Source organism: Oncorhynchus nerka, linkage group LG27 (genome assembly GCF_034236695.1).
Source record: "Oncorhynchus nerka isolate Pitt River linkage group LG27, Oner_Uvic_2.0, whole genome shotgun sequence".
Lineage (NCBI taxonomy): Eukaryota > Metazoa > Chordata > Actinopteri > Salmoniformes > Salmonidae > Oncorhynchus > Oncorhynchus nerka.
Window position 1 is genome coordinate 53333270 of NC_088422.1, and position 16231 is coordinate 53349500.

General features: G+C 40.8%; 1 protein-coding gene across 3 annotated transcripts; it reads left to right on the plus strand.

The window, feature by feature from the left end:
• The first annotated feature begins 1353 nt into the window (after positions 1-1353).
• LOC115111999 (chromaffin granule amine transporter-like) lies at positions 1354-11729 on the plus strand. Of its 3 annotated transcripts, XM_029638627.2 has the most exons (16): positions 1356-1549; positions 2740-2908; positions 3286-3622; positions 3767-3825; positions 4016-4099; positions 4222-4314; positions 4588-4677; positions 5183-5226; positions 5646-5706; positions 5921-6016; positions 6110-6188; positions 9080-9131; positions 9218-9281; positions 9369-9488; positions 9647-9780; positions 10285-11729. In XM_029638627.2, exons 2-16 carry the CDS (start codon positions 2782-2784, stop codon positions 10390-10392), a joined length of 1548 nt encoding a protein of 515 aa, XP_029494487.1. In that variant the 5' UTR covers positions 1356-1549; positions 2740-2781; the 3' UTR covers positions 10393-11729. The 3 variants fall into 3 exon arrangements, with proteins under 3 accessions (XP_064867856.1, XP_029494487.1, XP_029494488.1); XM_065011784.1 differs by lacking the exon at positions 4588-4677 and having other exon boundaries at positions 1354-1549; XM_029638628.2 differs by lacking the exon at positions 1356-1549 and having other exon boundaries at positions 1578-2908.
• The last annotated feature ends 4502 nt before the right edge of the window (positions 11730-16231 follow it).

Consider the following 16231-nt stretch of genomic DNA (forward strand, 5'->3'; position numbering starts at 1 on the left):
TAGGGCTGTTTGATGCAGGTCTGCCTATTTAAAAACCTACCCTCGGGCTAGTAGGCCATGGCACCCGCTCAGTTCCAGGTGAATTTCAGTTATCAAAACACAGTACTCCCTACCCCACTAAAAACCATGCACACCACTAATTCATTCCATGCTGACAGAAATATAGCAACAGTACATGACTATAATTTATGCAAAGAAAATAATTCAAGCTATAAAGGAGTTATCCTTAGATTCACTTGTTACTTTTAAGCCATGTTCACATTGGCAGTTTGAAGTGACTCAAATCAATTTTTTTGCAAATCCGATTAGAATCTGTTATTTTTCCTGAAGTCTATACTGCCCTGAAGTCTATACAGCCCACCACCTTCAAAGGTGCTTTGAAGTCAGATACAAATCTGATTCCTGGCCAGGTGATTTGTGTCTGAATGGTAAAATCTGATTTATTTGCCCTCAAGTGGTTTATTAACTTTTATTTGGCATATACTGTTGCTTGCTAGCTACTCTGTTGAGAGTTTGACAAGACCATATGGTAGCTAATTATCTTGTTAATTGCTTACAAACAAATTAGTGAATGTTCTAGGAAGCTAAACAGCTACCTAGCTAGCTAGTTGACTGACTTGGCTGGCCAAAAATGACTCATCTTATCCTTTGGTGCTTTAAAAGTGTTCTTTGAGCATTCACAGCCACTGGGAAACGTCTATGGCAGGAATTGTTGTCATCTTAGCTTGCTACATAACTTCTGAGTGATGGGAAGCACGAGCACCACCACCAATTAGCCAACACCACTGTGCACACTCCTGTCATTACTATGACTAGCATAGCCATATCAGCAAATTACCAATCCTATTTGGTCACTTGTAACGTGATATTTGGACAGTAAGTATTTCAAAACGGATTTAATGAACAAAACTGATTTGAGCATTAAGGCCTGCAGTGTGAACAATTCTTTAGAGAGGCGAGTGGTGTGGATTTTCAGGAGTTCTCAAAATCCTTCATTTTGTAATTGGACCAATTTTACACTTTGATGATATGATATTTACATATCAACCAGTGAACAAACAGTGGCTCCAGGTTTTCCAGCAGCAGGTTTGGAGGTGTACACAGTGAGAAGTGGATGTGCTGCCTTTTGTTTACAGTTTACAAGACTCTCTTCCGGGTACGCTGGCATCACAGGAACCTGTTGACAGAGCCAATTGGACAAAGGTGCAATGCAAACAGGCCAGGGGAAAAGACCAGGTTGTTCCACAGTTTGAAAAGGGTTAATGTGGCTGAGATGGCAGATAAAGCTTATTGTGAACAACACCAGCCTCAGGTTATACAGCCCCCCTCTCAATAAAGAGCAGCAGATGTAGACAATTACTTCCCCCTGTGACGCAGAGTGAGCTCAGGTCATGGAGTGTGTACAGTATGTGTGCGTGCGTGCATGTGTTTGTGAGGGGGCTGTGACTACCCTATGAAAAAAGGGCAGCCACAAGAGGACTTAAATAGAGCAACAGGAGGATGAGATGACCACTTGTATCCGATGTGGATCTGCAGGATGTATCTGAAGGTAAGAGGTCTTGACTCAGGTCGAATTGGACTTAAGGGATCCTCAATACTTTACTATAGACCTAACTGAAATTGATGAAGGATGAGGCTAATCCATTTTCTAAATGTTAATTATAGTTTGTTCTGTAATCATTAAAGGTGCAAATAATGCATGGAATATGACTCTAAATGAATTGTAATGTTATCCATTGGTTTGTTCCCACGCATGGTAACCATGGGCTATATGATGTGTCAATATAGTAATTTTACCTTTATTTAACTAGGCAAGTCAGTTAAGAGCTAATTCTAATTTTCAATGACAGCCTAGGAACAGTGGGTTAATAGCCTGTTCAGGGGTAGAACAACAGATTTGTACCTTGTCAGCGCAAGGATTTGAACTTGCAATCTTTCAGTTACTAGTCCAACACTCTAACCACTAGGCTACCCTGCCATAAGATGCCTGAAGATAAGAGTAAGCTATTTAGATTTCTCTGCAAACCTAATTTGCAGAAATTAATCCATAATCACCTCTGTTACTGAAAGACATCGTGATTTTCATAGAAGATTGGTACTGTGTGTACTGAGCCCTTTGCACATTTGTTCTTGACTAGCATGTGCTAAAACAAGATATGATGGAGCTGTGCGATCAGACGTTTGTTTAACATATGGACCCGTCCTTATTTACAGTATGTGAGCACCACGGCAGGCAAGCAGGCTGCACTTTACCTTGATCAGAACAGAACACAGCAGGCAAGGTTCGGAGAGGGCCCTGGAGGAAGTCTAATCCTATTGCTGAGAGAAAAAAATAAATCCTCGGAGCCAAATGTCTCTCCAGAAATACCATGCCTGACCATCCAGAAAGCAGCCACCAGTTCACTCCATTAGCTACCACATCCCAGCTTATTAAATTGAAACGGATGGTGCATGAGTGGTGGCTGCAGGGCAGGGATAGGTAACGTTGGAGGTAGTACACACAGAGAGATGAGACCCCTTCAGATCATTTACGATTACGGTTTTATATTTTCAGATGAAAAGAGTATACCTGGAGTAGGTTATGTGTAGTTAGTTTAGGACTAACTCAAATGTAGTGGTGTAACGATAATGTACAGACACGGTTGTGGGGACATATTCTTGTGACTGAATTGGTAAACAAATGTTGATGTTGTCAAATATGTTTTAATAATCAGCATATCTGTTTCTCATCCGAAAAAGAGAACTGTTCTGTAGCTATTGTCCCAGGGAACGTGGAGAGCTATGCCACTACTCAACCCCTTGGTGTGGGTGCGGGAGTGGCTGCGACAGAGCAGAGGCTCCTCCAGACTGGTGCTGGTGGTCGTGTGTGTTGCCCTGCTACTGGATAACATGCTGCTTACTGTTGTCGGTGAGTCCAGACAACCAACCCACACACACACATACACACAAACACACACTTTCAAAAGTGCACGTGGCGTGTACCTTAGATCGGGCAGTGACATCTGCATTGAAAAAGGGACATCACACATTTCAATATTTAGCTGCAGGGCCAACAGTGCAGCTAGCGTGACCATGGCAATTGCCTTTACCTGGCCTGACTTCTAGAGCACACAGAGAATAACTTGGTGCGACAGAGAGCAGTGCGACCACATTCCCCCTCATGGAGTAGATCCACTGTGCCTCCCCAGTACTGAGACAAAAGGGTTGACCTCTCTTCCTTCCGCCTGCCTTTTAAAGTCCACAGTCTCCCCCAAACCCAAATGTGTCGTCTCTCCTCTCTCGCAGTGCCAATCATCCCAACGTTTTTATATGCCCTTGACCACCCGACACAAGACCCCTTCATCCAGCCAAGCACACAGAGGCCATCTGAGGAGGGCTTCACATTGGCCTCAGTCCACTCCTTCTACGACAACACTTCCTACAGCCTCAGAGGCTCTGAGAGCAACCTGTCTGAGGCCCTCCTCTTCAACATCTCCAGAAACTCCACCCAGGTGAAAGGCAGCACATGCCAGGAGGACAGTGCCTTCTTGGACAAGGAGAATGTTCGTGTGGGACTCCTCTTTGCCTCCAAGGCTCTGGTACAGCTTCTAGTCAACCCCTTCGTGGGTCCCCTGACCAACAGGTACATGTTCCGGCTTCACAGCAAGTGTTTTGTGTGTGTGACAAAATCACAGCTAGCTAGGACAGTGTTCAATATCTCATTTATTGAAAATGAAGAAATACAATACACACTGGTTCTAATCATATCCTTCTCTTTTTCCCAAAGGGTTGGATATCACATACCAATGTTTGCTGGCTTCATCATCATGTTTGTTTCAACAATAAGTATGTGTGTCTGACACTGACACACACTTCTAACTTGTTACACACAGTTGATAATGAGATATAATTGAGGTAGTGATCTCTAATATACATACCATGACTGTTTCACAACTCCAATGCGTCATCTTTAGATTTGATTTGATCTTACCACAGTGCAGTTATGGTAACGGAGGTTGTGTCTGGTGGTTGTCAGTGTTTGCCTTTTCAGGTACATACGCCTTGTTGTTTTTTGCTCGCTCTCTTCAGGGAATTGGTTCCTCTTTCTCCTCTGTGGCAGGTACTGTGTGTGGGTGTTGTGTTTTGTGTTTCACAATAATATCCTAACTCCACAGTGTTGCAATAGAAATGGAACTATTTTGCATCTTAATGTCTAAGTGAAAAGCACGTCTTCTCCTGTAGGGCTGGGAATGTTGGCCAGTGTGTACACAAATGATGAGGAGAGAGGCATAGCCATGGGGATCGCTCTGGGTGGATTGGCCATGGGAGTCCTCAGTGAGTTACTCCCCTTACTCCCCCTTTCTATGATCCTAGTGTTCCAGTGTGGCTCAGTTGGTAGAGCAAGACACTTGTAATGCCCAAGTTTTGGGTTCAATTCCCACTGTGGCCACCCATATGAAAATGTATGTATGCACAAGATGCTTTGGATAAAATCATCTGCTAAATAGCAAATGGTTATGGTGAAACATGTCTTATGCTACAACATGACAAACTTGAAGTGGAATATATTTAAAATCAGGTACTTTTTCTTGAAAATGTCTTTGACAGTTGGAGCGCCATTTGGCAGTGTGATGTATGAATTTGTGGGGAAGACTGCTCCTTTCTTAATTTTGGCTTTCCTTGCAGTATTTGATGGAGGTAATCAAATAAAAAATATTTCTTATAATATTATATCAAGAACTGATTTAATCTCAGTTGACTGTTTCAATACCGTTTATCTGTTACACGTTACATTACAGTGACCTTATTACATTGTAATTATTCCTGTAATTACAGTGTAACAAGTATCGTAATCACTCAGTACAGTGTAATAATGAGTAATTACAATTCTCATTGCACTTGTACGGTCTGTACTTACAATGTACTTACGGTTACTTGGGCTTAGGGTCGGTGCTTAAGGTTAGGGTTATGCTTAGTTCAGTGTAATATGAGGAATTACTATATTTGTTGTTACACTGTAATTACAGGAGTAGTTACAGAGTAATAAGGGCACTGTAACATAAAGTGTTACCAGATTATCTCTTGTGGCTAACAATCAGAATGAACAGTTTAGACAGGCAAGCTGTTTGTATTGTTCGGAGAGGACAAGGTATATTCTAGGAATGTACCTTAATGCCAACTGACTGATTCTCTAAACACACAGCGTTACAACTTCTTATACTTCAGCCATCAAAGATTTCACCGGGAGTGAGTATACTTTTACCATCTCTTTCGAGATTAAAAAAAATGTAATACACTCTCAAAATGAACATAACTGACTTGATCAATTCCCAATCACTTAAAATAGTGGGGCTTCATCTCAATTCATCATTCCTTGATTCCTCAAATGCTATGTCCAACCTCCCACCTCCACAAACCATTAGAGAAGAAAGCCTGAGGCGAGGGACGTTGGACCTTCTGTTCCAATACTGTAGAGTAGGAGGCAAGGAGCTAGGATGTGAGGAACCTCAAGATGCACCGAACAGAAGCCATCATTGCATTAAGTTACATATGCTGTCTTATTTTAGAATGTTGACGTTTCACAACTCCCTCACATTAGAAAAAAACAGACATTTTTTCTCTTTCTGTCTCCTCCGGCTTAATTAACATTTCACATGAACTTACAGAGTGTGGAGGGCACTCCTTTGCTGACCCTACTGAAGGACCCCTACATTCTCATAAGCGCAGGTGAGACTGGGCCTTGACTGTCAGAATAACAAACCAGAGAAGAAGGCTAAACACAGAGGAAGTGTCCCTAATGTCACCCTATTCCCTATTAGTGCACTACTTTTGACCAGGCCTTATGGGTGAAGTAGTGCACTAAATAGGGATTACATTGCCATTTGGGAAGCATACATAGTCATAAAACAGAAGTGAGCTGACCTTGGTGCTTTGGTTTCAGGCTCTCTGTGCTTCGCCAACATGGGAGTTGCCATTCTGGAGCCCACACTTCCCATCTGGATGATGCAAACCATGTGCTCTCCCAAATGGCAGCTTGGTACGTTCCTGTGTTGTCTTTTTCTTTACAATTAATATTTTAGATTGTAATACTTCTTCCTGTGTCTGACAGTGATTTGCGTTTGATTTATAGGTATGGCTTTCCTACCAGCAAGCATTTCTTACCTTATTGGCACCAATTTATTTGGTTTGTTGGCTAACAAAATGGGAAGGTAGGTTTCCGTTGATCCTTTCCTGTTAGCTTCTATTTACTCCTACATACAGTACCATTCAAAAGTTTGGACACACCTACTCATTCAAGGGTTTTTCTTAATTTTTTACAATTTTCTACATTTTAGAATAATATTGAAGACATCAAAACTATGAAATAACACATATGGAATCATGTACTAACAAAATACCTGTTAAACAAAGCAAAATATTTTTTAGATTTTAGATTCTTCAAAGTTGCCACCTTATGACATGTTGACAGATTTGCACACTCTTGGCATTCTCTCAACGAGCTTCACCTGGAATGCTTTTCCAACAGTCTTGAAGGAGTTCCCACAAATGCTGGTTGCTTTTTCTTCAATCTGTGGTCCAATTTATTCAAAACCATCTCAATTGTGTTGGTGGTTGCTTTTTCTTCAATCTGTGGTCCAATTTATTCAAAACCATCTCAATTGTGTTGAGGTTGGGTGATTGTAGAGGCCAGGTTATCTGCTGCAGCACTCCATCACTTTTCTTTTTGGTAAAATAGCACTTACAGAGTCTGGAGGTGTGTTGGGTCATTGTCCTGTTGAAAAACAAATGATAGTCCCACTAAGCTCAATCCAGATGGGATGGCATATCACTGTAGAATGCTGTGGTAGCCATGCTGGTTAAGTGTGCCTTGAATTCTAAATTAATCACAGACAGTGTCACCAGCGAAGCACCCCCACACCCTCAGACCTCCTCCTCCATTCTTCCCAGTGGGAACCACACATGCGGAGATCATCCGTTCACCTACTCAGCATCTCACAAAGACATGGTGGTTGGAACCAAAAATCTTAAATTTGGACTCATCAGACCAAAGGACAGATTTCTACAGGTCTAATGTCCATTGCTTGTGTTTCTTGACCCAAGCTAGTCTGTTCTTATTATTGGTGTCCTTTAGTAGTGGTTTCTTTTTGACCATGATTTGACCATGAAGGCCTGATTCACGCAGTCTCTTCTGAACAGTTGATGATGAGATATGTCTGTTACTTGAACTCTGTGAAGCATTTATTATCCTCTGCAGCAGAGGTAACTCTGGGTTTTCCTTTCCTGTGGCGGTCCTCATGAGAGCTAGTTTCATCATACCGCCTGATGTTTTTTGCGACTGCACTTGAAGAAACTTTCAAAGTTCTTGAATTCTTCCTGATTGACTGATCTTCATGTCTTAAAGTAATGAAGGACTGTCATTTTTCCTAGCTTATTTGAGCTGTTCTTCCCTTAATATGGACTTTTTTTAACAACTGATTGGCTCAAACGCATTATGAAGGAAATAAATTCCACATTTAAACTTTTAACAAGGCACGCCTGTTAATTGAAATGCAATCCAGGTGACCACCTCATGGAGCTTGTTGCGAGAATGCCAAGAGTGTGTAAAACTGTCATCAAGGCAAAGGGTGGATACTTTGAAGAATATCAGATATAAAATATATTAATATTTTGTTTAACAAATGTTCAGTTACTACGTGATTCCATATCTTTTTATGGCTGCCGGGGCAGTATTGAGTAGCTTGGATGAAAAGGTGCCCATTGTAAACGGCCAGCTCCTCAGTGTCAGTTGCTAATATATGCATATTATTATTAGTATTGGATAGAGAACACTCTAAAGTTTCCAAAAACTGTCAAAATATTGTCTGTGAGTATAACAGAACTGATATTGCAGGCGAAACCCTGAGGAAAATCAAAACAGGAAGTGCCTTCTAGTTTGAAAACTCCATGTTCCATAGCCTCCCTTTACTGGATTTAAAGGGAAATGAACCAGATTCCTTTTCATATCGCTTCCTCAAGGTGTCAACAGTCTTCAGACATAGTTTCAGGCTTAAATTTTGAAAAATGAGCCAGACGATAACATCGCGTCAAGTGGTCACATGAGTTTTGCTCGCGCAACAGAATTTGGACAGCCATTGTTTTTCCCTCTCCTACTGTGAAAGACATTTGCGGTTGATATATTATCGATTATATATTTTAAAAACAACCTGAGGATTGATTATAAAAAATGTTTGACATGTTTCTGTGGACATTATGGAAACTATTTGGAATTTTCGTCTATGTTGTCGTGACCGCTCTTTCCTGTGGATTTCTGAACATAACGTGACAAACAAACGGAGGTATTTTGGATCTAAAAATAATCTTTATGGAACAAGAGGAACATTTGTTGTGTAACTGGGAGTCTCGTGAGTGAAAACATCCAAAGATCATCAAAGGTAAACGATTAATTTGATTGCTTTTCTGATTTTCGTGACCGAGCTACCTGATGCTAAGTGTACTTAATGTTTTATCGTGCGATCGAGAAACTTACTCAAACGCTTGGATTGTATTCGCTGTAAAGCATCATTTCAAAATCTGACACGACAGGTGGATTAACAAAAGGCTAAACTGTGTTTTCCTATATTGCACTTGTGATTTCATGAATATAAATATTTATTGTAATATTTATTGTATGTAGCGCTATGCTATTCAGCGGTTGTTGATGACACTTATCCCGATATCGGGATTGCAGCCATAACACGTGTTATTTCACAGTTTTGATGTATTCACTACTATTCTACAATGTAGAAAATAGTCCAAATAAAGAAAAACCCTTGAATGAGTAGGTGTGTCGAAACCTTTGACCAGTAATGTATCAATGATCAATATATAAAAGCATTTCACCATCTCTTTAATGCTAATCACTCAGTAAAGGAGATCTCATGTAAGCCTATAGGGGTTGTGTGAATCTGTGTGTGTGTGTGTGTGTGTGTGTGTGTGTGTGTGTGTGTGTGTGTGTGTGTGTGTGTGTGTGTGTGTGTGTGTGTGTGTGTGTGTGTGTGTGTGTGTGTGTGTGATGAAGTTGATGATTCGCAGTCAGGAGAAGGTATTTTCCTCTCCTCAGGTGGCTGTGCTCCATGATTGGGATGTTTATCGTTGGTATCAGCCTCCTTTGCGTGAGTATTATTTCCTATGCACTTTTTTGGCTCTGCAAGATCACAAGGTAGTTCAATGAATAACCATCATATTTCTTGTCCTATAGGTTCCTTTTGCAAAGAACATCTATGGTCTTATTGGTCCAAATGCAGGCCTGGGGTTTGCTATTGGTGGGTGCCAATGTGTTATATAGAAACCCATATGAATGATGGTCTGAATCACCATTACAACTATGAACTGTCTGCTGTGTGTATTAGGAATGGTGGACTCCTCTATGATGGCCATAATGGGATACCTGGTGGATATTCGCCATGCCTCGGTCTATGGCAGTGTTTACGCCATAGCTGATGTCGCATTGTGCATGGGTTTTGCCATTGGTGAGTGATCATTCCTTTGTTGTCTGCTTCTACACAAATACAGCAAATACAATAAATCACTTGAATTGTATGACCCAGCCAGGGGTCTCAGCGATTCAACTTTTCCTAGCTTGTCTGACCCAGCACCATCCTCTGTCTCCCGTGTTGTTGTGATCCAGGTCCTTCGATAGGGGGCTCCTTGGTCAGGGCCATTGGATTTCCTTACCTCATGGTATTCATTGGCATCATCAACATCTTCTATGCTCCACTGTGCTTCTTCCTGCGTAATCCTGCCATCAGGGAGGAGAAGATGGTGAGTGGTATTTCCTATTTGCTATCCCCTGGCTCCAGTCATAATCCAGACCCACCAGAATGTCTGGACCAACGTGTTCTAACACATCCTAGGAGGTGAGGTTTGCAATCCAATGTGTTTGTATCAGTGCCAGCTAACAGAGAATCAGCCCTCACATATAGTGGGAAGGTGTATTAGCCAAACGTATAATTGTAGAAAAAGATAGTGCCTCTTATTGATGTGGGTCTTTACCGAATAATTATGATCATGGTTTTAAAGTTGATGGTCATATGCACTTCAAAGATACAGTCATAACAGAAAATAAGGAATAAATTATTAGAAATTAATAATAATAATAATATTATAAAATCCAATTAATAATTTAATAATACAAATAGGAGTTTAAGAGTCAAATATGAAAATAAAGATTATTTCCTACTCTTGTAAAATAATTGTATGCCCTGAAATCAGGTACTTTCTTACGGCCCATGACAATCTTTAACAAATGTCTTATGTGTCTTGTAGGCCATCATAGACCAGGAATGCCCTCTGCACAGGAAGAGCTACAACACACAGAAGGAGTGTCGAGAGTTCCCTTTGAGTGACGAGAGCGAGGAGGAAACGGAGGAGTAACATGCTCCTTGTCAACCCAACACACACATTTTTTTTTACAGTGAAAGAGCAGAGGCATTGTTCATAATGCCTTTGAATTGACATGATATCTAGAAAAAGGCATTTTGTTAGCACTTATCTGTATTCAAAGTTTCCTAATGACCTCTGTACTTAGTTTATTGCTGGAAATAACAAACAATGGCACCTGTGTTTTTAATATGGTATGTATAGGGACAGTAGTGTTTGCATTTTATTGTGTGTGTGTGTGTGTGTGTGTGTGTGTGTGTGTGTGTGTGTGTGTGTGTGTGTGTGTGTGTGTGTGTGTGTGTGTGTGTGTGTGTGTGTGTGTGTGTGTGTGTGTGTGTGTGCGTGCGTGCGTGCATGCGTGCGAGTTCTGTTAATAATTTTGCTTAATGTACTAAGAGGTGAAAGGAACACTTGTGCAGGCTCAACAAACATTAAAACCTACCATAAGCTTGAAAATGACATCTTTACATACATTTGGCATTTGATTGTAGCTACGTTTATGTTCATTTGTTGAGCCTACCATATGAATCAGTAGCTTTCAATGTTTGAAATATGAACGTCAAGATATGTTCAGTGTATCCGGATAACAAATTGGTTTAGATCTAGAATAATGCTTATTCCTAGGCCTATTCCTAATTGCTGAATATAACCTATCCACGATCATGAAAGCGGATTATTTCATTCACATCGCTCGACAAGAGAACAATGCTTGTTCAGAGCTCATAAAAGCTCAGAGCTTTTAGTTAAAATGCTGTAACATGTAATATCCTCTCTTCTAGTGTCTCCCTGCATCAGCCAATCGGCTGCTGTCTGGTATAGTGCAAGAGCTATCTCGCCTCACCTTTAATTTCCTCTTTGGCTGTAGCAAGGCTCTGTCTCTGTCCCAAACGGCACCCTATTCACTATGTAGTGCACTACTTTGACCAGGACCCATAGGGCTCTTGTCTAAAGTAGTGCACTATATAGGCAATAGCCTAGGGTGCCATTGGGACACAACCTCTGTGTTGGGTTGGTTTACTTCTAACCAAGGAGTGGAAATTATGAACACAAAGAGGCAAAGATGAGATAAAGAGAGCAAGACTGGCATCATTGTGGCTCAAATGCCTCAAATCTTCTTGGCCCACATAAATAACATATTGCCACTACAAGCGCTCCTTGTGATGCGAAGCAAATTGTCAAAGCCAAAGTATATATTTGATTGCACATTATAAATGCTAAATGAAGTCTTATTAAATGTATCTGGAAAACAAAATAAAAAGTAAACTACAATGGGTCAAGTGGAACATTCCAGCTTTATACTGAAGTTTGAATAAAGGAAAGTTTCACCAGAAGACTCATGTGAGAGGCTATTTCAAAATGATGGAAGTTTTATTTGAGACACCACATTTATTTATTTTTTAAATTTTACCTTTATTTAACTAGGCAAGTCAGTTAAGAACAAATTCATATTTTCAACAATTGCCCAGGAACAGTGTGTTAACTGCCTTGTTCAGGGGCAGAGCGACAGTTTTATTTACTTTGTCAGCTCGGGGATTCAATCTTACAACCTTTCGGTTACCAGTCCAATGCTCTAACCACAAGGCTACCTGCCTGTTTATCTGAACAGTATATTATTTTTCACATTATATCCTCACTCAATCAATATATGCATGTTTTCATATTGTGTTTTCCCATCAATGATGGTCTTTTCCCCTCCTCTGAGGCTGTAAGCTTGGCCAACAGGCAAGGCCTAGGCTGTTACTCTGAGATGACGGAATAGGAACCTGTTTGGCTTTCCAGATAAATGTGTGTGATAATTAAACAGAACTGCGTCATTCATAGACTGGAACAAGAATGGAGATATCACATGTGAAGTAACCTATCCTGGACATCGTCACTCCCCAAATGAGTCAAATCTGTCATTGTCTTTACTTGTGGTCAAACCAATAGAAGACAAATAAAAAAAGGCATTGGGATATGAAGATTTCCATTAAATTTACCAGTAGATGCTATGAAAGTCATCATCAATTGCATTGACACATTTTGGAATTATAACCAAACTTAATCAAGCATTGCCAGAAGACATTACTTCTCTTAGATTATTTGACAAAGGGATTTTACTGTTTGAGTGTAGAATTAAACATAGCTTTGCCTTAAATGAACTATCTGTAATTTCAACAGCCTGACCCTGACATTTTGGTTGGTAAGCTCAAAATATATATTTGTCACAAGCGCTGAATACAACAGGTGTAAACCTTACCGTGAAATGCTTACTTACAAGCCCTTAGCCAACAATGAGGTTTTAAGAAAAATAAGAGTTAATAAAATATTGGCAAAATAAATGAAAGTAAAAAAATTAAAGAGCAGCAATAAAATAACAATAACGAGGCTATATACACGGTTCACCGGTACCGGGTCAATGTGCAGAGGTGCAGGTTAGTTGAGTTAATATGTACATGTAGGTAGGGGTAAAGTGATTATGCATAGATAATAAAAGGGGGGGGGGGGGGGGGGTTGGGGGCCTCCCGAGTGGCACAGCGGTCTAAGGCACTGCACCACATTTGCAAGCTGTGCCACTACAGATCCTGGTTAAGGTCCAGGCTCTGTCACAGCCGGCTGTGACCGGGAGACCCATGGGCTGGCGCACAATTGGCCCAGCATTGTCCGGGTTAGGAGAGCGTTTGGCCGGCAGGGATGTCCTTGTACCATCGCGCTCTAGCGACTCCTGTGGTGGGCCGGGCGCATGCATGCTGACACGGTCGCCAGGTGTACGGTGTTTCCTCTGACACATTGGGGTGGCTGACTTCTGGGTTAAGCGGTCATTGTGTTAAGAAGCAGTGTGGCTTGGTTGGGTCATTTTTAGGCTTTTAGAATGTTTACAAATGTCTTAAAAACAAAAACAGAAATGCCTTGTTTACATAAGTATTCAGACCTTTTGCTATGAGACTTGAAATTAAGCTCAGGTGCATCCTGTTTCCATTTACTATCCTTGAGTTGTTTCTACTTTATTTAACTAGGCAAGTCAGTTAAGAACGAATTCTTATTTACAATGACGGCCTACCCCTAACAACGCTGGGCCAATTGTGAGCCGCCCTATGTGACTCCCAATCACGGTCGGTTGTGATACAGCCTGGAATCGAACCAGGGTCTGTAGTGATGCCTCCAGCAGCTTAGACCGCTGCGCAACTCAGGAGCCTCATTGGAGTCCACCTGTGCTAAATTCAATTGATTGGACATCTATAGGCAAACATCTATATAAGGTCCCACAGTTGACAGTGTATGTCTAAGCAAAACCGAAGCCATGAGGTCGAAGGAATTGCTCCGAGACAGGATTGTGTTGAGGCACAGAACTGGGGAAGGGTACCAAAACATTTCTGAAGCATTGAAGGTCCCCAAGAACACAATGGACTCCATTATTCTTAAATGGAAGAAGTTCGGAACCACCAAGACTCTTCCTGAGCTGGCCGCCCAGCTAAAATGAACCACCGGAGGAGAAGGGCCTTGGTCTGGGAGGTGACCAAGAACCCAGTGGGCACTCTGTCAGAGCTCCAGAGTTCCTCTGTGGAGATGGGATAACCTTCCAGAAGGACAACCATCTCTGCAGCACTCCACCAATCAGGCCTTTATGGTAAAGTGGCCAGACAGAAACCACTCCTCAGCACATGACAGCCCACTTGGAGTTTGCTAAAAGGCACCTAAAGGACTCTCAGACCATGAGAAACAATATTCTCTGGGCTGATAATACCAAGATTGAACTCTTTAGCCTGAATGCCAAGCGTCACGTCTGGAGGAAACATGACACCATCAGCTGCAGGGACTGGGAGACTAGTCAGGATCAAGGGAAAAAATAATGGAGCAAAGTAAAGAGAGATCCTTTATGAAAATCTGCTCCAGAGCACTCAGGACCTCAGACTGGGGCGAAGGTTCACTTTCCACAGGCAAGGGTCACAGGCAAGACAACACAGGAGTGGCTTCGGGACAACTCTGGGTGGCCCAGCCAGAGTCCGGACTTGAATATCTCTGGAGAGACCTGAAAATAGCTATGCAACGATGCTTCCCATCCAACCTGACAGAGCTGGAGAGGATCTGCAGAAAAGAATGGGAGAAACTCCCCAAATACAGGTGTGCCAAGCTTGTAGCGTCATACCCAAGAAGACTCGAGGCTGTAATTGCTGCCAAAGGTGCTTCAACAAAGTACTGAGTAAAGGATCTGAATACTTATGTAAGTATGCAAAAATGTCTACAAACCTGTTTTTGCTTTGTCATTATGGGGTATTGTGTGTAGATTGATGAGGGGGAAAACACATTTTGATCCATTTTAGAATAAGGCTGTAACTTAACAAAATGTGGAAACAGTCAAGGGGTCTCAATACTTTCCAAATGCATTGTTTTGTTTAAAAACATTTTTTACAAAGAGCTCTATTTTCATGTCATCTGACCAAAGCACTGGTTCCAATCCGAGTGCTAATCACGTTTAGCAAACTCCAGGCGTTAACATTTGTTGGATGACATGAAAATAGAGCTCTTTGGCCAAACACACCAGCGATGTGTTCAGCATCAAAATGAGAATGCATGAGCAGAAAATAACCCCATACCTACCGTAAAATATGGTGGTGACAAGATGCTCAGTAGATACTATACATCAGAAGGTTTGCTATGTGAATAAGGTGATGGAGCTCGCTTTGTGTTGTTTTCCCCATACTTTTGAAACTATGTCCAAAAAACATACAATATATTTATATTTGTATAGGTGTAGTAGATGAGAGGTTCCCAAACTGTGGGGCGAGGGGTTGCCAGGGGGGGCACCTGGATCCCCCCCAAAAAAATATTTAAATTGGCAGTGCATCATCAGTTCCTCTTGTCATGTTCATTGCATACCTTAGAGAGCTATTTATAATTCATCAGAAATGTCCAGATCAACCAGCCCATTTTTTATTTTGGTTTTTTCGCCCATAGATTTAGTTGTAATTGTTTGGTCACCAAAGTTCCAAAAGTCCCAGCCTTTGGAACCCATCAGTCTACTGTATCTCATGGAAAGAGCAAGGCCGAGATTCACAAAACCTGTGAATTTCTTCTTAACTGCAATTTGTCTTCGTAACTGCCATTTTTTCCTTAACTGTAGACATATGAAGAAAGTTAAGCAAAGTTGCTGTTCCTCAAAAAGGTTATTGGAAATGTTATTGTGCTATTTCTTATGTTTCTCCTTAAGCAAAAGGTTAAGACGAAATTAGATTCTTGAAAAAAAAGTTATTGGATTTGTTCTTAATTCCAAGATGGCTAAACCCTTGTCCTAAACTCTGGGCAGTGAGAGAATAAGATCATGAAAGCAATAGAACATGTTTAATTCACTCATTGATTATTTTAAACCATTAAAATCACTAAGATACTGCTGAGGAATTGCACTTAAGAACTATCTTATTAACTTTTTTTGAAGCTTAAGTTTTTCCATAAAAAGTATTTTGTGAATTTGGGCCCATGTGTTCATAATGTTTTGTACACTGTGGATATGTAAACGATACGCTTTACTTTTGGTATACACTATAGAATTTATTTTACTAGTTATCAGTTTTGAGCTAATTAATTGTCATATTTAGTATGTATTTTAACAAATGACAAGAAAATCATATCAAAACTTTTGTGAATAATTCATTGAGAAAAGCAGATACTTAAATGTAATATGTATGCAAATTGTATGAATGATTTGGTGCAGTGAACAAGTGACTTTGTGAATATGTTTGTTGTATTCAGTCAATTGAAAATATACTTGTTTTAGAAACATGTCCCATTTTGATGATCTGTTGATTTATGTGCTAATAGTTGTGAAGATTTACCACATAATTGCACCAGTGATTGA